This window comes from Camelus dromedarius, chromosome 24 (assembly GCF_036321535.1).
Source record: "Camelus dromedarius isolate mCamDro1 chromosome 24, mCamDro1.pat, whole genome shotgun sequence".
In the NCBI taxonomy this organism is placed as follows: domain Eukaryota; kingdom Metazoa; phylum Chordata; class Mammalia; order Artiodactyla; family Camelidae; genus Camelus; species Camelus dromedarius.
Window position 1 is genome coordinate 30424980 of NC_087459.1, and position 26474 is coordinate 30451453.

Here is a 26474-nt window from a genome sequence, read left to right on the forward strand (position 1 = left end):
TGACCACTGTGGCCCCAATGGACTCACAGATGGACCTAGGTCAGGACTCAACAAATTGCTTGACCCCATATATTCTTGCTCCCTTAGCAAAGAGGACGTCTGTGGGTACTCTAAGTCCCCATCGGTCTGCATTAACTTGGACTCTGTATTCAACAGCATGGAAATATCTGAGTATTCCTCTTTTCCAGTATGTGGTTACCCAAGTAAATGAAATAGTCAGAGGTCTCTTTGGAGGAGGATTTGGAGACTCACTGTACATTTGCTGTGGATCTGGCTTCTCTTTTACTGAGTGGATGTTTTGGAGCTGAGAACTGGCTCAGGTGGGGAAATTGGGCAGGTGATTGTGACTTTCCACTGGGACACTGACCTCAGTCTTCTGCACATCCAGATTTTACATGTATACAAATATGTCTTTTGATTACGTGTATTTTCCTTTGTTGACCTTCCTTCTATCTTGTCCTGCGTTCTATCAGCCATCTCCATGGATCCCTGCAAGTCAGGTGTCCCTGTCTGTCATTCTGACTCTGCTTCCCACTGCAGCAACCATGCCCACCTTGCTTCTGATGGGTAAGTGCTGCCACCCAGCCTCCAGGATCCTATCCCCTCTCCACACACACCCCTGCCCCTTACTACTGGAGAGCCCAGTTCTGTAACAGCGTCTCCTATTGTTGGCCCTGGCCTACAAATGACAACCACCACTGGGTGTCACTGAGTTTCTCAACAAAGCTGATGGTACCCCACCCGCCATGGCCTTGGTAAACTGAGTGTCTTCCAGGTCTTCTTACAGAATATATTCAGCTGGTAGCATCCATTTTAACAGGTTCACTTTGTCAAGCCTACTGATCCTTTCCTCCACTGTCTACCATGGAAGTCATAGCATCTTGACTTCATTTAATTTGACTCACTTCTCTTGCCAAGTACCATCCATACAGTGTATCAGACCCAGTCCACTTAGGATGCTTGACAAAGTGTTAGATCTATATTATGAGAGGGTGCTCCCGTATCTACACACTCTTCCTTATCGCCCCACCCCTCGATCCAGCCCACTTGGGATCCATTTTTAGGTGTATTTAAAGTTCCCGCTAGTGTATATTAGCCTGGTCCTGTAGCTACTTCAACATGCAATTCCATTCCTCCCTCAGCAAGCCTGTAACACCTCCCCAGGCAGGCCACTCTGAGCCCTGATCTTAGTGACAGGTCTAGTGGCCAGAGGGGGTCATGGGGCAGATCCTGGAGAATGCACATCTTGGAGGGCACCTGCCTCATTTGAAGCTTCTGCATAGTCTTCAGGCTGGGGAGTGAGTGGGCCACTCCTACAGGCCCCAAGGCTCACAAGAGTCTGAGGTTCTACAGCTGTTAGGTTCTCATCCCTATTCTTGGGGTCCCACTCCTTCCTTATCAGAGCCCTGACTATGGTGTTGGAGACTGATCACGGCTGAGGAGCTGACCATTTCTAAAGTTCAGCTCCTTTTGAGGGAACCTGAGCCTGGTCCTCGGAATGGTCTGCCCTGTGACTGCAGTTGACAGTTACAACAGGCGGCTAACAGCCTCTCTGGCTTTGCTTTATATTGATGACTGATTGCCCAGAGGCAGTCATTTTCCCTCTTTAGAACATCAGTGGCCACCCAATTTCAGTTTTAAAAATTACTATTTCCCCCTTGGCACACCCCCATCTGTCTCACATCCAGTTTCCCTAACGGGGAGCCTTCACCATCGCACAGCTATCAGCTTCCCACCTACCACCTGGAATCCTATCCTTAGACTTGGCTTCTTAGGACCATTCCTAGTACCAACTATCTTAAGCCGGACTACTTAGAAGCAGGGCTTGAGACAATTCAGATGCAGGGGGTACATGGAGGAAGTGTTCTGGGGAGAAAGGGAACGGAAGGAAAGGAGTTAGGCAAGGATGTAGTGTCAGTGGGAGATGAGCTTCCTGCTCACCCCACTGGCTCTGGAGTATGAACTGCACCACAAGACCTGTCCCAACCTAAGGCAAAGTCTTTCTGAGACCCCGCGTCACTGAGCCATTGGCGTCGGATAGAAGGGGGAGGCAGGCCCCCATGAGCCAAGAACAGTTGTCAGAAGGGGGCAGCTGTGGGTTTATTAGCGGCTAACCCTTAGAGCAGCTAGGAGGGGAACGCCAGCATTAGCCTGTAAAGGAGATCAAGATGGGACATCAACAGCGCCCTCTACAGACTGTCTGAAGGTCCTTGGAAAATCTAATTTATCCCTCTTTGACACCTTTTGCTTTTTCTAAAAATAGTTTTGGATTTTATTGCATATATATGTATATATATATACATATTTAAATGGAAGTACAGTCAGTTGCAATGTGTCAGTTTCTGGTGTACAGCACAATGCCCCAGCCATGCATGTACATACACATATTCGTGACCTTTTGCTTTTTGATCATGTTATCACCTGGACTGGGAGGTGGGGGACTTGAAGTCAGTCTACCTCTAGCACAAAGACGGTAAGACAGTCTTGGTAAAGGCAACTGGCTAATTTGTTTTGGTCCCTTAGTTTGCAAGAACCGAGGCCGAGTGAAATCTTCTCCAAAAAGTGTTCACTTTGGACTAAGCTTTGGTCTGGAGGAAAACGAGTTTCTGAGGGCTACAGCTAAAGACCCAGCTGTTTGAAGGCAGGGACTTCCTGATATGCTTTGTTAACTTCTCCATCTATATCATTAGTTTGATACAGTAAGTGACACAAATTCTTTAAAGAGCCTCTACACTTGCTTTCAAGGCTTGAAGGAGGGTGGAGAGTGCCACATAACAACCCCCTAGCCCCCCGCCCCCTCAAAGCCTTTTCTAGGTAGAGAATGCCAAAGGGTTTTTTTAAAAAATCCTTTTTCCTGCTCTACTGTATTAAGAGGCTGACTGCAGGGGCAGTTTGTCAATACAATGTGAAATGGAAAATGAAATTAGAAGCCATATATCTAATATGACTTTCAAAGGAAGCATTTTCAAATAACGACAAAGCTCAGGTGAATATCAAGCATGTGGCTCTTCAGTTCCTTCTCATTCTGTATTTAATCACCTGAAAGTCATTTGGAAAAGGCAAGCAAATTACTGAGCCCATCCCTATGGCTGTGCTGTTCTAGCAAATCTCTTAATAGTGCTACCAGAAACGTGAAGGTGAAATTTCATAACCTTTCATCAGGAAGTAAATCGTGGTGTTAATCCCAAAAGTGGGTACTGAAATTCTGGAGGTTTGGAATTCACCTTTTCCTTTTTTGTTTCCTGAAAATAGTTGAGTGTCCTGCTCCAAACTTACAACTGACATTCTATCACTTCGGTGATTTCTTGCCATAATAGTGAAATTAGTGCTAAAGTTCAAAGATACAGGCAGTCTCCAGGGGAGCAGTAAGATCTGATGGAGGATCAAACAGCGCTTCAAGGAAGAAGCGGCAGACTGCTGTAAGTAGACGTAGGAGTGGGGTGCTTGTAGGAAAAAGGCGATTATGGCTGGGCCACAAAAGAGAAAAGGAAACTGGGGGCCTTCAATGCCAAATGAAGGAGTTGTGACTTTTCTAGGGGCCAAGAAAGCGGCCAAAGTACTCGTAGGAGGGGAGCAACACCTGATCTTTGTTTTTGAAAGATCATCCCGGTCACAGTGTGAAGGTTGAAAGGGAATGGAGAGATTGGGACAGGAGCACCAGAAAGGAGACTGCGGGCAAGCGAGTGGCGAGAAGGAAGGTTGCCTCGGGGAGGTTGGGGATTACAGCCCCGGGGTAGGCCAGCTGGGTGTGACTTGGTGTTAAGGGGTTAGGTCCACTGAGGAGGGAGGGCGCCATATCCCTAGTCAAAGCAGGGGACCTTAGAGGGAGGAGCAGGGTCGTGGTGGAGGGGAGATGCCACGATGAATCCGTTCGTTCTCTGTTCGACCTCCCGGTGGAGACATCCAATAAGCGGCTGCAAGTATGGATCTGGCACTGGGGAGCAAGAGCTGGCCTCGTTGCCCCGAAAGAGTGCGCAATGCTCGGATGTGAGATGCAATCGTGACGGGGTGGTCGGGGGGCTGCCTTTTCTGGAGCCAGGTGGAAAATTCTCCGCTTCCAGTAACACAGGAGTCGGCGAAGTCTGATGGCGCGCTGGCGCACCGCCGGGTCGCTAGGCCGAGGGACGTCCTCCGGAGCCGTGTCCGCTTAGGGGGCCCAGGTGTCCCGCGTGGGCCGTGCACCGGCGCGGGCCGGACCGGGCGCGGACACCGCAGGGCTGCCCCGGGCCGCCCCTCTCCTCTCCCGCCGGGCTCCCGCCGACCGACCGCTGGGGGAAGGACCTCACCCGTCCGCGCCGCGCGGCTCGGCTCCGCCAATCAGCGCGCTCCTTCCGCAGCCGACCGGCGCTCCAGTGACGCGCGCCAGCCTGCGCCCGCGGCGGTGTGGCGACGGCCCCTCCCGCGCTCGCCCGGCCCGTTAGCTGCGCGCCGCGCCTCCTGTGCGACGGCCCCTGGGCGGCGGCGCGTGCGGGCGCGGCCTCGGCGCGCCCCCTGGCGGCCCGGCGGGGCGCTGCGGGCGCGGCGCTGACCCGGAGGCGGCGGCGGCGGTGCCCGGATGGAGGCACGTCATTGTCCCCCGCCGGGCGGCTGGGCTGTGTGCGGCGGCGGCGGCGGCGGCCGAGGGGGATGGAGCGAGCGCCGAGCCGGGTCAGGTAAGCTCCCGCCTCCTTCCCGCCCGCCGCTGGCCGGCGTGGGGCCCGCGGAGCGCCCCTCTCGCCTCGGCCGCCGCTGGCCCGGCCGCTCCTCAGCCGGCGCGGCCCGCCGGCGGCTGGCGTGGCCCCTCGCCCGCCGCCCCCTCCGCAGCGGCGGGCCGCCCGGGACCCCGCCGCGCCGGTGGCAGCGCCGCCACCGCCGGCTGGCCCAGGCCGCTGTGGAGGGGGCGTCGGCCGCGGCGGCCCGGCTCCGGGAGAGCGGGGCTGCGCGGGGAGGCCGGACCCCCCCTGGTTGCCATGGACACTGCCCTCCCACCCCCACCCGGCCCAGCCCGCCCCCTCGGCCCGTGGGCCGGGCCCGGCGGGCTGCTCCGGGGCGGCCAGGCCGGCACGGGTCTGCCCGGGGTGGGCGTGTGCGGCCGCCGACCGCGCAGCCGGCCGTCCCTGGGCCGCCCGCCGCCCCCCGCGTGGCTGCCACCTCCCGCCCCCGAGCGCCCCTCCAAGCCCCGGACTCGCCTCCCCGCCCCCACTCCGCCCCCGAGAGAGACAAACTTTCCCACCCGGGCCGCCAGCGGCGCCGGGCCGCCCTCGCGGGGCCGTCCACCTGGCTCCGCCGCCGAGTGTCCGAGTTCCCCACGCCGGCCGCCGGGCGGAGCGGGCACCCTCGCGGGGAGAGGAGGGGCCGGCCGGCCGGCCCGGCGCTGCGTCCCGAAAGCGTGTGCGCTCTGGTCCCGTTCTTTATCTTCGGGGCAGGAAGAGCCAGCTTACCTGGAGGGGGTGGTTGGTGGGAGAGGGAGATCAGTTTCAGATGTTTGAGATGGAAATTTGACGGGACGGAAGTTTTACAATCTAAGACTTTAACCTCGCTATAATGAATGCAGTTGAGATTACTTTTGTTGAATAGCTCTTTTATATTCAGGGTGGACTTAGGGCTTACTTGTTTATGAGAAAACATGTTGGTTAAAGTAAATACACTCAAATAACAGTAAAGCTGGGTGAAAAACTACTTAACTTCTCTTTTTCAAGGTAACAGCAGTATTTGAGGTTTATTCTAGTGGAGTCTGCACATTTTTTAAGTTGTACATCTTGAACATAATTCTGTTCTTTTGACTGTATTTTTCATTCAAAGCGCATAGGTGGTAGAAATAATCAGTTTCACTTATTTGTTTTTATTTAGGATCAGTTTCACTTTCTTTTCCAGATCATTGAATTTAGTCTGCAGAGTTTGGTTTGTAAAAGTTTAAAAGCACATCGATTTGTTTACTTAAAAATGCTTAAAATCAAGGTTGTGTCTTTTTAAAGCTAGTGTGTTTTCGCGTAAAATGGAAAGGCAACAGGAAAGTGAGTTACATTGTTTATTAAGCAGAGTTTAACTGTTTCTTTTTGCATGTATTGATATTATTACTACAGTGCATGTGGAGTACCATAGTGTTTAGCGATATGCTTATTCTTTTATAAACGGGAAAGAATAATGCATTCTAGCGTTTGGTCACCACAAAGGGGAAATAACCGTATAAGGGACTGAGACTTTTAAGGCTTTCGAGTAAAACATTGTACTTAAACAAGTCAAAGGAAACACTTGGAAAGTCAGTTTGTCTCATTCCTCCAGACACATCCAGCCTTGTTTCTTGTCCTGTTGTTTTCAAACATGCTTTTGTAACTTTTTGTATATCCATCATCAGATAATGTTGAGAGAAATTTTAAACTTTTCATTGAAGTAGTTGCTTAAAAGTCCTGAGATGTGTAACAGTAATGTTTTAGAAGCTTTACTGAGAGTAAACATGTAACTGTCTGAATCCTGAGCCCTACACACATTGTTTGGCTTCTAGAAGGGTTTTCTCTGAAGCAGATGGAGTTTAGTTTAATACTTGGTGGTGTCAGGGTAAGAATTCATTGGCTGAATAGCCATATGAGGAAGAATGGATGGTTTTGGTTTTCCCAAATTATAATGCTGTATGATTATTAATGACTGAATTGTATGTTTTCCTTAATTTTTTTTTTAAGAATTGGGTTTTTTTTCCTTCCCCAAATAGGCAATTGGAGCAAGTAAAATAGTTTTATTTGGTCTTTGTTAATGATTGTCCTGAAGGGATGTTTATCCCAGGAAAATCAAGGTTTTTGACACTTAATGTTACTGTAAATAAGGCTAGATTGATCTTTCCTTAGTACTCTGTTTTGGCTTTCTTCTTCTTCCTTCTTCTGTTTCTCCCCCTCCTCCTCTCTTGTTTTCTTACTCTTGCCTCCACACTGTTTCATAATTTCTTTTGACTGTTAGATGAGAAAAGTGAAAACTTTATTTGGATAGCATGATTTAAGCTTTCTTCCTGAAGGTCTCGTATCTTACTTAGATTGACTTAAAATTTCAATTTAGGTTTTCTTTTTATTAAAAAAGAATCTAATTAAATCTTCATTTCTGTTTCTATATAAAATTCCAAAATATTTTCTTGGGGTTGTAATTTTGGAGGGATGTTAATCATGCCTTAATTTAAAAGCACAACAAAATCGAAGATTTAAAAAAAAATCTTACTGTGTGCAGACAGTGCATCTGTTGAGGTGGCATATTTGTGGGTATTTATTTCACCGTATTGAGTATTTTTTAAAAACAAGTTTTAAAGGCCATTCATGCTTAAGAGTTTTTAAGAATTAAGTGAGATACTTTATAGAAATTGGTCAGTGCAAACTGGTGCTAAAAGCAAACACTAGTTACTTCCTTTCTTCAGAATTCATTCATTTGCTCCACACGTGTATGAAAAGCTTTCATTCTTCGTTGTGCCAGCTCGGGGCATAGAGCAAGAACGTGATGGAGAGCAGCAGGCAAGCTGCTGTGGAGCAGGTGCCGGAGTGCTGCCATAGAAATCGGCACGGGGTGCCCTGGGAGCCCCCAGGAGGGGTTCGAACCCAGTCTTGGGGGAGAGGGTTGGCAAGGAAAGGGTCCCAGAGGAAATAAATTCTAAAGTGAGAAGTGGAAGTGTTAACTGGCTGGAGACAGAAGGATGGAAGAGAGTTAGGTAAAAAAGAACAGCGTGTGCGGAGCCCAGTGACGGCAGGCAGGAGAGGAGCGTGTGGCTGGCTGCGCTAAGTCTGGGCGTCGGGGTGTTGTGCGGGGCAGTGGGGCACACCTGGAAGGCCGTCTGCGGAGCAGTGGTGTGCTAGCCTGGGCTGCTGACGGGCAGTTCAGAAACATTCCTGAAGTTCTGTCTTGATGGGGTTGGTAGAGCCAGAAGGAATCGCAGCTGGGAGTGTTGGCCCTGGTGCCTATTCCCAGTTGCTGACTAGTTCAGATTATAGTTGTTACGTTCTATAGACCCTGTGGATTCTGCCCAATCTCTCATAGGTCATTAGGAAAACTAAGGAAGTTAATGTATATTCAGTGATTAACACAGTGCCCAGCACACAGAAAATGCTCAATTAGTGATAGCCCTAAGATTTTAATAAGGTTCAGAGAGAAAATTATAATTGTTTTTATAACATGTATTTGTGTTCAAGTTTGATGTCAGTAATGCCTTATGAGCTTCATTTAAAAAAGTCATATATACCAAATAAATGAGCCTTTTCAGAAAAATGTATGTTTCAAAGTATAGGTGACTTCCTATACTTAAGTAAAAAAGTTATGTATTTCAAATAATGTTATTTTGAACTTTAAGATCAAAATTAAAGCTAGATTTTCTCTTTATGTAGTTGGAACTTTTCCCTGAGGAATTATATATGAATTGAAAGTTGAGCCAGATGTATTAGAGCATTTCACATTCTAGGTTTAAGCAATAGAGAGAAAAAATACAGCTATTTTGTGAATGTATAGAATTGGAAATTAAGGTACCTGATTATAAACTGAAGCATCAGATTTTTAGAGGGCATGAAATGGAATGACAAGATCTAATCAAACACTTCATTGAAGATTTTATGATTAAAAATTGTTGACATGTTCAGATTAGCACAATGGTAAACATCCCAAGGAAATTATTACAAAGTTTTAAAGCATCATTGCTTTTATATTGGGGTGATTTGTTTGAAAATAATTAAAAATGGCTAGGATAATTTTCCAAGATCTAATGGTGGAATAAGTAGATTACTTTTCTCACCTTATGAAACAGATATATGCTTTTCATCTTTTACAGAGTTGAACAATGACCATAGTTGACAAAGCTTCTGAATCTTCAGACCCATCAGCCTATCAGAATCAGCCTGGCAGTTCTGAGGCAGTCTCACCTGGAGACATGGATGCAGGTTCTGCCAGCTGGGGTGCTGTGTCTTCGTTAAATGATGTTTCAACTCACACACTTTCCTTAGGACCAGTACCTGGTGCTGTAGTTTATTCAAATTCATCTGTACCTGAAAAGTCAAAACCGTCGCCACAAAAGGATCAAGGTACCACTTTTTAAAAGACAGAATCACTCCCAGAATCTCCTGTATAAATGCTGTCAATGGGTTGGTAGTTTCCGAGAGGGGCTTATTTTGCAAGACGTGTTGCCATCTGAGTGGCCCCAGAGTTACGTTACATGACGGGCTTCGTTTTCCTCTGCTGTTTGTTCATGTTTAACATACATATCATAACAGGGTAAGATCATTTTTAGTTACTAGGAGTTTGTCATTTCTTTCATTCCTAATTTTTTGAAGGGTAGACTTTATCTTGGTGAGAATTGAGATGGACAGATACTTCATTAACTTGTCAATTAACTGCAGTTCCCTAAGTTAATGTCTAACCTTTAAAAATTTGCAGATGTTTTAAAAAGTAGTTGCCTTTTGACAAGTGGACTCTACCCAACTTTTTTTTTTTTTTTTTTTTTTTTTTTTGCTAGCTAAAATCATCTGTAGTGATAAAACTCTTTGAAAGAGAACAGACAGTGTAGACGTTACTTACATTTGTTAAAACCGTATAAATGTGGTTACATTTGTTAAAACTCATCCAGATAAGTAAGACATTTACACTTTAGTTGGTACTCCTAAGACTTTTGGATTTTGAAGCTTTGAAATTTAAGAAAGGAAATCAGTTCCTACTCAGAATGTTACTCTACTGAGAGTAATTTGACCCTTATATTGTTTTAGGCTCTTAGTATGATACTGTGATGTGGGGGTGGGTGGTATGGCTTGCTGAAGGTGTTTTGGGTTAGGGGAAAGGTTATATCACAAAACAAACAGCTTAACTGAGTGTTGTACATAGAGGTTTAACAAACTTTACAAGCAGCACTTTCCCACGGACATCTCACAGACTCCAGACTCCCGCCAGGTGCAGGGGCTCCTCCCTTAAGATTTCGCTTAGAGCACCCCACTTGGCCCTTTTGGGGCCCTCGTCCCCCTCTCTGAAGACTCATTTCTCTTTTCCTACTTTCGCTCTTTGTTCTTCACCAAGCTGGAGCATGCCTTTTTGCATACATGAACATTCACTAATGTCTCCATTAAAATACAGGACTATCTCTTGTGCATCTCAGTCCCTGATAGCACTGAGGAACTGGCAAACTTTGGAAAAACAGTCTTGCTGTGGTTGATTTTGACCTTTCCTAAATAGGTTGTTTTTGAGCTTCACCTGAGTTTTATTAGCATAATTAACATTAGCAATCTGTTTATAAGCCTTAAAAATAGATAAAAAGTTCTTAGACCATGTATAGTATACTAATGAGTGTGTACAGTGGTGCCCAGCAGCCTGTTTGCTTGATGGTAAAGTTGGGATGACATCACTACCAGCCTCTAAAGTCGAGACTCCCACACCCAGTGAGGACTCAGTAAGTGATGACAGTCAGTGCTGGTGGTGGCACTGAGTATAAGCATCTGTAACAAAAGTCACAGGGAGTATAGGCTTGCCTGCACTTTCTCTTGATTGTGTTGTTGTTTATTTTAAAAACTTTTTTAATGAGAAAGTTTAAGTAGATACAAAACAGGAATTACAATGAACACTCATGCCCCCTTCAGTCAACTTTGATGTTTATCAATTCCTGGCCAATTATACCTCCACCCACTTTCTCCTCTCCCCACTCCCCATCATCTTAAAGCAAATCCAAGACTATATTTCATCTATAAATATTTTTGTGTGTGTATCTAAAGAGTTCGTTTCTAAAAATTAAAATGTCTTCATACTGAAAGTCCAGTCAATATTCAGATTTCCCTGATTGTTATATAGTTGTTTTTTTTTTTAAGAGTTGGCTGTTGAAATCAACCTCCGAACTAGTTTTATACTTTACTTTTAGTGGATATCTTTCTTTAATCTGTTAAATACTGCCTTCCCCCCCTTCTTTGTCCTTGCAATTTATTTATTAAAGAAACCAAATCATTTAGAGTTTCTCATGTCCTGAATTCTTTCTTTTAAAATGTCCCTTTCTCCCACATATTTCTGGTTAGCTGGTAATAAGAATCTTGATCTGATTCAGGTTTGATATATTATTACTATTTACGTAACTCCAGAAGAGTGTGAAGCTTTCTTTTAAAATATTTCTTTATTTTTCTAGTCCTAGGTGATGGCATTGCTCCTCCACAAAAAGTTCTTTTCCCTTCTGAGAAAATTTGTCTTAAGTGGCAACAAACTCATAGAGTAGGAGCCGGACTCCAGAATTTGGGCAATACCTGTTTTGCCAACGCAGCACTGCAGTGTTTAACTTACACGCCACCTCTCGCCAATTACATGCTATCACACGAACACTCCAAGACATGTAAGTGTTCTGTGTTGTGTCCTGTGTGTAGTGTTGTGGTCTGCTAACCTACTTTAATTTTTTTCTCCGAAATGAAAGTGAAGAATTAAGCAAAGAATTTTATGATTACTACGAAGTGGATTTCTTCTTTTAGAAACCATGGAAGAAGACTGAAGATTTGTGTTCAGGTTGCATAAAAAACTTTTTGCACATAATTTAACGTGTGAAATTATTTAAAAAGAAACATATTTTATCAGCATTTGGAATTTCTGAACCCCCTGCCGACTTTCTACAGTTTGCTGAAAGATGTGACATAAATGTCTGCCACCAGCAGCTGGGGACAAGCAGGATTAGGTATCCCCTCCTCCTGGCATCTGTCCTGTGTTGGAAGGCTTGATTCATTCACAGGCTTCAAACTTTAGTGGAGAGGAGCCTCTCATCACTGCCCCTGACCTCCTGGAGATTCATACAGGACTTTCCCCTTAGCATGTGAGTGCTCAGTTTTCAACCCAAAGGGCAGGAAATTGTTTAAAACATGTTATAACTTCAACTAGGTGAAAGCCAGCTAACTCGATGGTCAGCTGCAAAATTCAGGATTTAGAACATGCCCGGTTTTTGAGATTTTTGACCTTCCACATATATTGTAAATTCCCTTCACCCTTTATAAATGAATAATCTACGTGTGTGTGTGTGTGTGTGTGTGTGTGTGTGTGTGTGTGTGTGTGTGTTTAGATGCTAGTCCTTAATTATGAGGGCAAAAAAAAAAAGCCCCTTGGTTTCTTTTTGAATAGTTCTTTACTTAATGGAGAATTTAAACTAGTTCTTTTAAAACTTTTTTCCCCTACAAAGAGCAAAATAATGCTTGTAAAGAATTTGGAAAGTACAGAAAAATTTAAAAAAAACCAAAGGAAAATCACCTATAATCTCACTGCCTAGAAGTGTTTGTTATGCCAAGATGTTTTAAATTACAGAGTGAACATTCTGTTGGCCCTCATTTTCTTCCTTTTTAAGTCTATAATTCATTCCCCACAGACAGTTTTCCTATCACTTTTGTGCTTAATGAAGGTAGGGTATGTTGGATGAACACCCAGCACTGGCACCTGGACAGCCAGAGAGAGGACCAGACAGACATGCAGACACTCTGGGTGTCCGGAATTAAGTGCCTGTCTTTTATGATATTGGTAGCTTTCTCTCTCTGTTTTCCCTGTTTATTGAGGTATTTTTGATAAACAATAAATTGCACATACTTAAAATATGCAGTTTGATGCATTTTGACACTTGTATACACCCATGAAGCTATCACCACAATTAACATCGTGAACATATGCATCACCTCCCTGAAGATTTGAGTGCTGCTTTGATTTCAGTCCCTTCCATGCTTCCTGTCCCTTACCCTCTCCATCCCAGGCAACCACTATTGTTGTGCGTCCTGCTTACTATAGATTAGTCTGTATTTTCTAGAATGTCATATAGATGGAAGTACATGGTTTATGTTTTTATATTGCCTGGCTTCTTTCAGTCAGCACAGCTATTTCAGCATTATTCCATGATGTGCATGTATCAATAGTTAATTTTCATTGCTGAGTGGTATCGTATGAATGGATGTACCATGGTTTGTCTTTCCATTCACCTATTGATGGACATTTGGGTTGTTCCCTGTTTTGGGCCATCACAAATTAAGCTGCTTTGGACATGTGGAAACTAGTCTTTATAAGGACATATTTTCATTTCTTGTAGGTAAATATCTAGGAGCAATGCATGTGCTTATAATATGCATGTGCTTAACTTTTAGATACTTTCAAACTGTCTCCTAAAGAGATTGTGATATCTTACATACCCACCAGCAGTGTATGGAAGTTCCATTTGCTCCATATTTCCCCTCATACTTGGTGTGTCAGTCTTTCCAATTTTAGTTGCTCTAATAGGTACGTAGTATACTACTATCTTACTGTGGTTTTAATTTGCATTTCCCTAATGAGTAATATGTTGAACATCTTTCCATGTGATTGATTGTCCATGTAGTTGTATATTTGCTTTGCTTAAGTACTAGTTCATATCTTTTGCCTGATTTAAAATTGGGTAGTTTTCTTATTGTTGAGTTTGGAGAGTTCTTTATGTATTCTGGACAGAAGTCCTTTATCAGACATATAATTTGCAAATGTTATTTCCCAGTCTGGAGAAAACAGTCTCTTCACACTGTCTCAAAGAGCATGCTTTTAGTTTCAAAGAATTCTACTTTTATTTTTCCTTTTTGTCAGTTGTGCTTTAGTGTGTTATATTAAGAAGTCTTTGCCTAACCAAAGGTTGCAAGATTTTCTCTGTATTTTCTTTTAGCAGTTTTATACTTTTAGCTTTTATATTTAAGTCGGTGATCCATTTTGAGCTAGTTTTTGTGTGCGGTGAGAAGAACGGAATGAAATTCATGTTTTTCAATATGAATATCCAGTCGCTCCAGCACTGTTTGTTCAAAAGATAGTCCTTTCTCCACTGAGTTGCTTTTGTATCTTTGTCAAAAATCAATTGACCATATACTTTTGGATCTATTTCTGGACTCTGTTCTGTTATGCTGACCCACTGTCTACCTTGATACCATATCACAGTGTCTTGATCACTGTATATTTAAAAATTTTGAAATCAGGGAATTCCAACTTTGTTTTCTGTAATCCTCCAACTGTGTTCTCCTTTTTCAAAGTTGTTTTGGCCATTCTTGATCCTTCTCATTTCCAAATGAATTTTGGTATCAATTTGTCAGTTTCTACAAAAAAGTTTCCTGGGATTTGATTAGGAATTTTTTGATCTGTAAATCAGTTTGGGATGAATTGATATCTAAAGAGTATTGTCTTCCGACCCACAAACAAGGTATTTACCTCTCTTTTCTCTGGGTTATCTTGAATTCTTCTTAGCAGTGTTACATAGTTCTCAGTGCACAAGTATAATGTGCACATTTTTTTAGATCAGATTTGTCTCTAAGTATTTCATATTTTTGAAACTTATAAATGGTAATGTTTTTGAATTTTAGTTTTTATTTATTGCTAGAATATAGAAATGCAATTGATTTTTGCATATTGATCTTATATCCTGCAACTTTGTTAAACTCATTAATTCTAGTAATGTTTTTAAAAAAAAGATTCCTTAAGATTTTATATAGAGATGATCATGTGGTCTGTGAATAAGGAAAATTTTACTTCTTCGTTTCCAGTCTGTATGCTCCTTATTTCTTATTACTGCTGTAATGCACTGGCTAGGACCTTCATTACAGTGTTGAGTAGATGTGATGAGAGTAGACACCCATGTTTCTTTCTTGACCTTGGGGGGAAATCATTCACTCTTTAAGTGTGATGGTAGCTATAGATCTTTCATAGATGACCTTTACCACCATTTTCTTTTAATACTTGAAAGATGTTATTCCACTGTCTTTGTCCTGCATTGTTTCTGACAAGAAGTCTGTTGTCAATTTTACCTTTGTTCCTGTGTACATAATTTTAAATTTCCAGTTGCTTTAAAAATTTTCTTTTTGTCATTGCTTTAAGCAGCTTTACTGACTGGTCCTTTTTGTAGTTCTCTTCATGTTTCTTCTGTTTGGGGTTTGTTGAGGTTGTTAAATCTGCAAATTTATTGTTTCAAAGTTGTATAGTTTTCAGTCATTAAAAAAAACTTTAGAGGGAGAGTGTAGCTCAAGTGGTAGAGAGGATGCTTAGCATGCATGAAGTCTTGGGTTCAATCCCCAGTACCTCCTCTAGAAATAAAGAAACCTAATTACCTACCCCCCACCAAAAAGAAGCAAACTAAAAACCTTTTATAATTAACATAGACTTCTTTGGTGTGCAGTTCCACGGATGTTAATGCATGTATTGATTCACGGAAACTGCCACCTCAGTCAGGACGCAAAACTGTTCCCTCTAAAAACTCCCTTGTGCTGTTCCTTCAGTCATTATTTCTTGAAATATTTGTTTTGTTCCTTCACCTTTGAACTTCAGTTACATATATGTTAGGGACAACTTGAAATAATCCCACAGCTCACTGATACGCTTATTTTTTTGTTATTATTTTGAGTTGTGTTTTGTTTGTGTATGTGTGTTTCATTATAGATAACTTCTACTGCTGAGTCTTCAAGTTCACTAATCTTTTCTCTTTTGTTTCTAATCTGTTATTAATCCTGCCTGGTGTGTTTTTCATCTCAGAGATTCTACTTTTCTTTCTTTTTTTTTTTTTTCAGTTACTTTTCAAAGAAATTTTTAATTGAAGTATATAGTTGATATACAGTGTTGTGTTAGTTTCTGATGTACAGTATAGTGATATATATATATGTGTGTATATATATGTGTGTGTGTATATATATATATATGTGTGTGTGTGTGTGTGTATATATATATATATATTCCTTTTCATATTCTTTATCATTATAGGCCATTACAGGATATTGAATATAGTTCCCTGTGCTAAAAGCAGGACCTTGTTTTTCACCTGTTTTATATGTAGTAGTGTGTATCTGCAAATCCCAAACTCCCGATTTATCCCTCCTTCCCCTCCTTCCCCCCGGTAACCATAAGTTTGTTTTCTATGTCTGTGAGTCTGTTCCTGTTTTGTAAGTAGGTTCATTTGTGTCATTTTTTAAGGTCCCACATATAGTGATAGAGGTTCTACTTTTCATCTGTAAAGTAGATTTGGATCTGTTTCCATGTGTCTCCTTAACATGCTCTTGCTTTTTTTCTACCTCCTTGAACATTTTTTAATGTCCTTGTTTTTGAGTCTGATATCTATGTCATTTCTGGATCCATGTCTGTTTATTTTCTCCTGGTTATTGGTCATTTCTGCAGTTTTGCATGTTTTGTACTTCGATTAGAATTTTACGTTGTTGGGTGCTGGATTTTCTTTTCATTTCTATAAATATTGTTGAGCTTTGTTCTGGGACACAGTTATGTTAATTGAATGGAAATAGCCTGGACTTCTTGAGGCTTGTAAAGCTTTACAAGGCAGTTCTAGGCAGCCTTTGGTTTAAGGCATTGTCTCCCAACTTTTGTGTAATTGATATTTGGGACCAGGTGATTAGTTGTTTAAGGGCTGTCTTGCGCTTTCTCTAGGATGTTGAGCAGCGTTATTGGCCTCTACCTAGTAGATGCCAGTAGCACCATTTAGTCATGAGCTAAGAGTGGTTTTTATATTTTTTAAAAATTGTGGAAAAGAAGAAGAGTATGCAACAGAGATCACTGTACTTGGCCCACAAATCCAGAATGCTTACAGAGAGGTTTTTTGAACATCTGGTATCAGAGACATTCTTTTACTGTTTGAACCAAATGGCAGTGTAAAAAAAAACAAAAACAAAAAACTTAATTTCTCCAGCATGTAGGACATGTAGTTAAGACTACAGACTTTGAAATTAGAAGAGTATAATTTGAGTCCAGCTACATGTCTGCCTCTCTCAAGCACTGTTCGACGTTAGGCAGATTTCTAACTCTCTGAGCCTCCGTTTCCTTTTCTGTCAAATAGAGCCAATATATACTTATCACTTAGGTTTGCCGGAGAATTAAATGAAAATGAATAAAAGTATATATAGCTCAATACATGATACAGAGTAGCTGTATTTTTATTTCAAGAGTGTTCCCCTTATTATAATATCCCTTGATGTGTATATAGAGTCATACTTTGCTAACTTGGAGGATATTATCATCTGTTATCTTCCAGGTCATGCAGAAGGATTTTGTATGATGTGTACAATGCAAGCACATATCACCCAGGCACTCAGTAATCCTGGGGATGTTATCAAACCGATGTTTGTCATTAATGAGATGCGACGTAAGTATCCTCTGTAGTAGTTTATCTTCATGTTTATTAGCTAATTGGTCATCATGGCCTAACTTGTGAATGATGAGCTCCTTACGTGTTATAGCAAACAGACATTTTATCATATATAGATGTGTTTTTAATTAGTAACAAATTTATTGTGAATCACTTACTGTGTAAACACATTTTGAAACCTAAGTAAAAGGTAACAGTATAGTAGACAGTATTCAGTTTCATGTAAACAAATAAAAAAAAATTTTAACTCAATTTGTTAATAAAATCATTGATAAATTTTATAATATCTTTCCCAGGTCTTTAGATTGCTGAATAATACTAACTCTAATGTTGTCCCACAGGTTTCTTTAAATAGTTTTCAATTAGTTTTAATTCAGTGAATGAGTACTACACCCTACATGGTGACAAGAATTATCAAAATGAACTTAATTACACTCTTAAAAGAAATGTTGTACTCATAACTGAGCAAACTTGTGGATAAATTTTACTTTTTCTGTTTAATTTTTAAATAATTTAAGAGTTTTCTCTTGCATTGTAATGATCCTATTAGGTTGCATGAAATTTTTTAATGCACTTTCTGCTTGTTTTTTGCGGTAAGCTGTTACATCATCTTAATTAACTGATTTGGAATTTTAAAAATGCATGCAAGTAAAACAAAAACCTAACTCTTAATCTGGTATCCAGCTGGCTAAGTATAGGAGTAGATAGCCACATAGTGACAATCTGTAATCCTTTTGCTTGAAAAGCTGCTGAAGATTAAAAGATGTTATATTGGCCCTTGGTATTGGTAACAGGCCAGAGTAGACAATGAAAAAATTTTAAACAGTGTAGGATCCTGGCAAAAGTTTAGCCTGGGGTGATTGTTTAATCATATGTACATATGTTTACATTATATGTACACACACACACATATGTACATATATACGGCAGACTCTGATGGTTATTTTTAAACCTAGTCTTTAAGAAAGTGTCATTGTTGTGTGTGTGCATACATGCACGAACATACACTGCCCCCCACCACAGCTCCAGTCTGTACGTGATTGAATAATGGAGTTGTCATTTTTGTAGGTCAGAATTGACTGGTGGAATATGGCAGTTTCATAGAACTCCAGTTAATATATATTTATATACATTCCTACACATAAAATTCCGTATCTGTTGTTTATGCTTTTGTGTTGTTTTCTTTTTTTTTTTTTTTTGTTGTTTTCATAATTATGCAGTTTTATCTTGTGGTTGCTTAGTCAATTAGAACTAGGACCGAAATGCTGCTGTGCAACGAGCATATATTATGTTCTGTGGGCTATTGGGAGAGAATTCAGACAGGTTCACACGTTCATGTTTTACATGGATTTTCTTAGGGAGCTCTGACACCAAGTGTCACTAACATAACATTTGGGACAAATTTTTGAGACAATATAGCCTAAGTTCAATTTATTCAAGTATAATTTTATTGCTGAAGACAGAGTCTCTTGGCCCTCAGAAACTCCAGCCCATGCGGGCTGCGCATGGCTGAAGGGTCAGGTCCCAGCTCTTCTCATTGGAGCTTGCTAGTGCTGCCTCCTCATAAAGTAATGATTGGGTGTTTTCTGATCAACATACTGTCATAAGGTAAACCTTTTGCGGAGTATACAGCCTGGGTGTATCCTGTGTAATGAGACTGCTCTGTCTTTACTCACACTTCACAGGTATAGCTAGGCACTTCCGCTTTGGAAACCAGGAAGATGCCCATGAGTTCCTCCAGTACACTGTTGACGCTATGCAGAAGGCATGCCTGAATGGCAGCAATAAGTGAGTACAGCGCAGCGCCGGCCGCCCCTCCTGCTGCCCCGCTGCTCCCCGGGACTCGGGGTGGCCTGTGCCAGCACATGCACACGGCTGTCTGCTTCACCTTTTGGCTTTGCATTGCCTCTTCCTCAAAGATTTGCATTATTTTAAAAAGGTGTGCTTGCTATAATAATTTGGATTCAATTATAGATGTCAGACAATGAGATTGGTCTTGGCATTATTAATGTCTGAGTGTCAGCATCCCCTCTGCACACCAGCACCAGCCGCTGCTCCTTTCTTGCTGTGCAGCGTTTTCTTGGTTGATCTCCAGCCTCTGAGATCTGCATTTGTTCCCTGCTTCTGTCACACTCCAGTCTCTTACCAGTTCCTACAGTTTCTTAAAAATCTAATGTGGACTCGAGGAAGATTGGAGAAACAATTAGATAACCAGTCCTAACCCACTTGCTCTTGCCTGAACACACCTGGTGAATCTCCCATTCCATCCCCACCGCCACTGGCACCGCCTCGACCAGGCCTTCCGTGTCTGGCTGCCGGTAGACCACGGAGCAGAGGGGGAGGCTGTGCCTTCCCCGGCCAGTGCTCACGCTTGGTGTCACAGTCCTGCTTAGGGTCGCTTCTTGCTACTTGCTTTGGGACCAGATTCCTGCCCTAATTGCAAAATCCCTTCTTCATACCATCCCGCCTCTTTTCCTGCCTCACCCCAAACCCTCACTGTTGCTCTGCTCAGACGAGGCTGCTCTCTGGCTGCCACACAGGCTGTGTGGCTCTCTGGTTTGAATTCTTGTTCTTTTATAGGTGTACACGTGTTTAAAACCTGGTCATGGCGCCTGTAATTTTTGTAGAGCTCTTCTCTCATTTCACTGTTTGACTTTTTCAGATTAGACAGACACACCCAGGCTACCACACTCGTTTGTCAGATATTTGGAGGATACCTAAGATCTCGAGGTAAACTTTGTTTAGAAATTAAGTGCTACAGCATGTGGCTTAAAAAATGCAAACAGTAGGAAAAGGTTAATAATGGAAAATGTGTCTCTCCTACAGCCCAGACCCCCAGTCTGTGGTTCAGCCTTCAGAAGTCCCCTGTGCATGGACAGACTGGGAGCATCCGAGATACACCCTTTGATTTTTCTCTTCACATTAGAAACCTTTTTACATTTTAGCATGTAGCAATCTAACATGGTTTTTTTTACAGTTGCAGTGATATTCCATTTATTTTAGTTCCCTATCAGTGAATATTTAGGTTATTTCTAATTTTTTTTGTTATTGCCACCAGTGCTTCATTGAACATACCTGCGTCCACGTGCCTGTACATCCATGTCAGAGAGTGTATACGTAGGGTACATTGTTAGAGTTTCTGCATCAAAGGGTGTGTGAATTTTAAAATTTTAACACTGCCGTGTCGTTCTTCCAAGCAGTTATATCAGTTTATGCTCCAACCTGCAAGGCATGAGGACCAAATTCGTGACTCACTGTGTAGTATTAAAATTTTTTGCCCAATCTGATAGAAGAAAAAAGCACCTTGTGTTAATTTTTAATTTTGTAATAGTATTTATGTGTTCTGTGTTTTCAATAATTGGTATTCCCATAATGATTATCTTTTGCATTTTATTTTTATTTCAGTCAAATGTTTAAATTGCAAAGGTGTTTCAGATACTTTTGATCCATATCTTGATATAACATTGGAGATAAAGGTAAGTTTGGTAATTGTTGTGGTTGTTACGTTTAAAAAAGTCATACTTCATATAACTTTATGTATTTATATTTATAATTTAGACTATACTTGTTAGAGAGTATGAATTGAAAATTTTAATATGTTCAGACTCTACTTAGAAGACATTATATAAGCTTTATACCAGGAATCTTAAAAAAAAACTTGAAATATTTAATCATTTTACTGCCCTTTGACTTTCACTTAATCACTCTTCATAAATCCAGGTTGACGCCTGTATTAGCAACTGTAGGTGGTTGTCATTCTCTAGACCCTGTTTTGCTTCCTGCATTTTGTAAACTATTTTTTGTTCTTAAGCTTTTGTTTTTCTGATTACCGGTGCAATACATGCTAATGATGAAAAAAGAGAACCATCGCAGAGATAATAGAAGGTCCCATCCCTCAGAATGAACTCTGTTAGCAGTTTAATATACACTTTCTCAGAGTATTTATTTACCATTTATAAAAATGGGGTTACATCTTCTGTCTCTTTGGCCGCTTGGTACTTGGTTTCATCTTGCCTGAGCCTTCTTTGTGTCCGCCTCGGCAGTTGCGTGGTGTCCAGTGAGTGGCCACACCGTGATTTACGGCCCTAATTGCTTGCTGGTAGATATTTGGTTTGTTTCCAGTTTTATGCTATTTTAAATAGTGCTGCAGTGAGCACCCTTTTCACATGTTGTTGACTTTAATCTTTTTTTTTTAATGGGAGAGGAAATCATTTGGTGTGTACATGTATAAAGCTGAACATCATAATAAAAATTTACTTTATTATTATTATTATCATTGTTGTTGTTGTTATTATCATTATTATTATTATTTATAAAAAGTCACATTTGCGGTTATACTTTGGAGTTTTTCCCTAACGAGGGGCAGTGAGGGGTAACGTGGTGTTGATGCTGTTCTGTCCGCAGGCTGCTCAGAGCGTTAATAAGGCGTTGGAGCAGTTTGTGAAGCCGGAGCAGCTGGACGGAGAAAACTCCTACAAGTGCAGCAAGTATGGGCCCTGGTGCTGAGGCCGCGCTGGGAGGGCGGAGGCTCCGGGGGGCAGAGTTGGTGTGTCAGGATTCCCTTTAGCTTCCGATCCTGTCGGGGAAGACGTGGGTCTCTGTTCCCAGAGCCAAAGCACGTGGCACAGGAACGTTTGCCCTCCTTAGAGACCTGCGCCTGCACCTCCGTGCCCGACGGCGGGGAGGCCGGTGGGGGGAGGTCGGCCGCTCACCACGTCCATGCTGCGCGTGTGCGTGTGGCGGCTGAGGGGGCCGCTGACCCTCCCGGTGGACAGGGTGGGTCGATGGGGAGTCCCTTTCCCCCAGAGCAGTGAAGGAGCCTTCTTTTTGTGGTTGTTTCCCAGGGTTTGGGGTGGTATCTGCTAGAAGCCCCTAATTGAGATTATTCTTTGATTTTCCTATGAAGTCAAGAGAGCATGTTTTAAGAAAGCCCTGTTTCATGTGTTTTAAGTAGATTTTCATTTTTAGTCAGGTGACACTGGCCATCGGTATTATTGAAAACAGGCAGCCCTCGGGGGTTTGGGTCCACACCACCACAGGAAGGCAATCTTGCAATAAAGCGAGTCACGATTTTTTTTTTTTTTTTTTTTTTGGTTTCCTGGTACATAGATGAGTTATGTCTACACCATACTGTAGTCTCTTAAATGTACAAACCTTTATTAAAAAATAATTACTATTTAAAAACACCAGAATAACTAGGGTAGTCACATCAGAGATCACTGATCAGAGATCACATGACAAATATAATAATGAAAAAGCTTGAAATACTGTGAGGACTACCAAAACGTGGCGCAGAGACGTGAGGTGAGCAAATGCTGCTGGAAAACGGTGCCGTTGACTTGCTCCACACGGGGGTGCCACCCACCTGCAATTTGTGACAAATGCAGCGTCTGCGAAGCACAGCAAGACGAGGGTCCCTAGGTTCGTTTTGTGGGGGAGCAGGCTCCCTCTCCTCCCAAGACCGTGGGCTTTCCCCTTTGTTTTGAACTCCATGGACAGTCCTTGTCTTTCCTTTCTTCCTTTTGTATCTGGGCTTTGAATTACACTAGCCAGTTTTTCAGTTTGTTTCGAATTGAGAGAAATTTACATTAATCTAATGCTAAATGACCAGCGACCTACAGTACTTGGCATCTCACAGTTGTCCTTCTTTCTTTCATGCTAATCAAGCAGTCTCCCCGTATTTTAAATTTTAATGTTTTCACTGTTGGTTGGAGGAGTGGTGTTTCTCGTCTAGTATCCTTCTTCTGGGAACTTAATTTAGAATGTTTCAGAGAAATAACAAGGGAAAGACTAAAAGACAAATACATACATATATATATATTATATAATCTTAATCATTTGTTTCTGTTTTTTCCAAGGTGTAAAAAGATGGTTCCAGCTTCAAAGAGGTTCACTATACATAGATCCTCTAATGTTCTTACACTTTCTCTGAAACGTTTTGCAAATTTTACTGGTGGGAAAATTGCCAAGGTAGGTAGATAATATTATTAATAACTGTTAATGTTGAGTTATTCAGGGCTTACGGGTCAGTAGCTGTTCAGGGTTGTAGACGATGTAATGGAACAGTTTTGTTACCTGATTTTCTAAGTCTTCCAGCACTTGGTAGTGGGAAAAAAAGGTCAGAGATTTGAGCGAGCCGTTTGGTATGTGTGTTTAGGAGTGCATGTGTTTTGTTTTGTTTTGTTCTGCTTTCTGTATCTTCCAGCTGGTCAGACTTTCTGAAGGTAACATTGGTGGTTATTGTCTGCAGTCAGGCTGCACAGTCAGTGCAGGGGTTGAGTTGCTACAGGGAGCGCTTATGTCGTTTGAAATCCAAAGCAGGTCTTCCTGCTGGAGCTTGCCATTTTTTAATCAGAATTTGTTTTCTTGTTTATTCATGTATTTTCTGGTTGGTAGTGTACTGAATTTTCCCATTTTCTTCCCACTTCATGAAGATTGAAAGTGGTCAGAAATTCAGTAGCAGGCAAGAGAAATAATCTATTCCTGAATTGTTAAAAATAAGGGATGACTCAAGTCCAGAGTTGTCATTGTTACTGTCTCCTTTGATGGATTTGAAGAATTCACTTAGTGTGGATCCTTATTTGCTTGAAGGAAATAAAGAAAGCGGTGGGATGGCATTAAACACCCTTAGATTCAGGTATGCTCCAAGTTAATTCTCTCTTTTGAAATGAGGCTTAATGTGTTAGGTCTCTGCTGGAACGTCCTAGGGCGTAGTGCTCCGGGGGTCTCCCACCCTCCCTGTCCTTGCACACGCGGGGCGGGCTATGCCTTCACAAGTGACGTTCCTTTTTCCTCTGTCCTTCCCTGTCTAGGATGTGAAATACCCTGAGTATCTTGATATTCGACCATACATGTCTCAACCAAACGGAGAACCGATTATTTATGTTTTATATGCAGTCCTGGTACACACTGGTTTTAATTGCCACGCTGGCCATTATTTCTGCTACATAAAAGTAAGTCATGTGGATTTGGCTGGTAACTGTTTACAACACAGTGTAAGGTTGCACTGACATTCTCTGGAGGAAAGGTGGGCTTTTACAGTTAAAATGTGAAAGCCCATTTTTCTTACATTTCTCTGGACCAGGGTTCCCTGTTTACCTCCTTATGTCTAATACCTCTTTCGTTGGCTCTTGCGCAGGCTAGCAACGGCCTCTGGTACCAAATGAATGACTCCATCGTATCCACTAGTGACATTAGATCGGTACTCAGCCAACAAGCTTACGTTCTCTTTTATATCAGGTATTGTCGGGAAAGCAGATTTTCACATTTTCTGCTATGTCATTTTTCTTCATCTCACCAACATACTTAAGTTCAATATTGTTTGTTTAAACGCATCCTAAGGATGCGGGAAGAGTCAGGAAGGTAGTTTTTGAGTGTGGATCATGAGTTTGACGTAGCTCCCAGCTGTCTAACAGCAGGTTAACAAAGAAGCATGCCGAAGGAGGGAATGGTGATAGCCGCGGAGGGTAGGCTTCTGCTGGCAGCGAGCCGGGTGGGCCCGGGGGCCGGGGCGGCGGAGAGTGGAGGCGTCAGGAAGGGGCCTTTGAATACCTGGGTGTGGTCACCTCTCAGCCACTGAGCACTGCGCATAGGCAGCCAGTCACCTGCCGGGGCCGGGCCGGGGCCCTGCTCAGCGCTCTCCTGCTGCTGCTGCTCTGACTTACTCATGCCGTTTCCGGAAATGTGCGGCCTGGGAGCGGTCTGTTGTGTGCTCCAAGGTGCTCATTTGTAATAGCTGGAAGTTAAGAACATCTTGAATTCCCAGCAGTAGCAGAAGATCATATAAACTGTAGCCTGTCCCTGTGTTGAAATATGACGCAGCTGTTAAAGGTGATTTTTATGAAGCTTTTTTTTTTTTTGGATGATATGAAAAAGTGCTCTATATACAGAGGAAAAGCAGTTTGAAGTTTTACACACTGATATTGAAGAAGTCAGTACAGGCTAAAGCCTGGAGGGTAATCCACTGCATTGAACAGTCGGTGCCTCAGAGCTGAAGTGAGGCACGGTGCTTTTGTTTCTTTCTAACTTTACAGTATATTGCAGATTTTTCTGCAATGGTATGTACTTATTGTTAGAAAAATAGAAACAAGCAGAAAAGAAAAATGGCCTTCAGTTAGCCACATCCTCAGAATTCGCAGTCCCAGGTCTGAGCGCCTGACCTCAGCCTTGCCTGAGTGGGGAGCCCATGTGTAGCCCTGCCCGTCGCGGCCCTTCCCCCCGTCTGCCATCTGAGCGGGGAGTATGCGAATCCCTTCTGAGGAGATGGCCCATGTCACCCTGAGCACTGTCACTCTCCGTCCCCAGGTCCCACGATGTGAAAAATGGAGGTGAACTTACTCATTCCACCCACAGCCCCGGCCAGTCCTCTCCCCGACCGGTGATCAGTCAGCGGGTCGTCAGCAGCAAGCAGGCGGGATCAGGCTTCATCGGACCCCAGCTTCCTGCTCACGTGCTCAAGGTAGCGCCCCGCGGGTGGAGCACCACCTTTGTGCCTGTCTGTCAGACCCTCTCGTCAGCCATGCAGGATTTGCCACATCCTCACTGACAACTGAATTTCTTGTCAAAGTTTATTCAAGCCACCGATTACAGAATAGCTCAGATATATAGAAAATCTCAGTATGGATAAAATGATCAGGAAGGAAATCTGGGTCTAAGTCTGTTTAAATGCCAGAGGTGTTAGCTCTGCCTTGGGACTCCGTTTACTTAATGGATTAAATATTTGGAGATTCTTGATTAACGCTGGACTCCAGGAAAGTGCTGCTTTTACAGAAAGAACACTTCATTGTGTCCCTTCAGCCCTTTTAGGAGCGTGGCATTTTCTGTCTGCTGTTCGGCTGGGTCTGATCACAGTGCCCGATGGTGTCTCGGAGAATTCATTGATGTGTGTCTGGTTCACAGAAAGCTCCATGTCCTTAGCGAGGCCTAACTTCACTAGACTTACACGTGTAGAGATTGTAGACCTGTTGGAATAGTCCCTGTTGTCTGTGCTGTGGTGTCATGACACCTTTCAGTTGGGGTGTAATTTGTTTTGAATCAGCAAACAGATTGTCCAGATCTTTTATGGATGTTGGGCAGTATTTGGATTATAGCAGGAGTCGCAAATTCAGTGCCTTAGGGACCTGGACAGGCAACAGGCTCCAAACTGGGCTCAGCTGGAGTGACGTCAGGACACTGGCCAATGAGGAGCACGTGCCCATGTGCCTGCTGATGATTTTTCAAGAGGTTTTTTGGTTTGTTTTTTAATATAGGAAGCCTCGCAGTGTTACAATAGCAACTAATTCAGATATTTAAGAAAACACTGTGAAGGCCAGAGTTCATCTAGGAATCAGATTTCACCCACGACTGCCAGTTTGCACCCTCTGGGCTGTAGCAGCAGTGGCTGGAACCCGGGGCAAAATAACTGCAGGAG

At 42.7% G+C, this 26474-nt stretch overlaps 1 protein-coding gene across 4 annotated transcripts in view; it reads left to right on the forward strand.

The window, feature by feature from the left end:
- The first annotated feature begins 4550 nt into the window (after positions 1–4550).
- Positions 4551–26474, forward strand: part of USP42 (ubiquitin specific peptidase 42) — a 31635-nt gene continuing 9711 nt past the window's right edge. For 2 of the 4 annotated variants that reach the window (XM_064478703.1, XM_031433273.2), the window contains exons 1-12: positions 4551–4652; positions 8768–9017; positions 11090–11290; positions 16952–17062; positions 18751–18853; positions 19728–19795; positions 20471–20541; positions 21470–21552; positions 22924–23035; positions 23878–24018; positions 24204–24304; positions 25370–25523. In XM_064478703.1, coding sequence (XP_064334773.1) covers positions 8777–9017; positions 11090–11290; positions 16952–17062; positions 18751–18853; positions 19728–19795; positions 20471–20541; positions 21470–21552; positions 22924–23035; positions 23878–24018; positions 24204–24304; positions 25370–25523 — 1386 coding nt within the window. In that variant the 5' untranslated portion in view covers positions 4551–4652; positions 8768–8776. Of the gene's footprint in view, positions 4653–8767; positions 9018–11089; positions 11291–11322; positions 11759–16951; positions 17063–18750; positions 18854–19727; positions 19796–20470; positions 20542–21469; positions 21553–22923; positions 23036–23877; positions 24019–24203; positions 24305–25369; positions 25524–26474 lie in introns of those variants that run through there. The other 2 variants (XM_064478702.1, XM_064478704.1) reach the window with 2 other exon arrangements.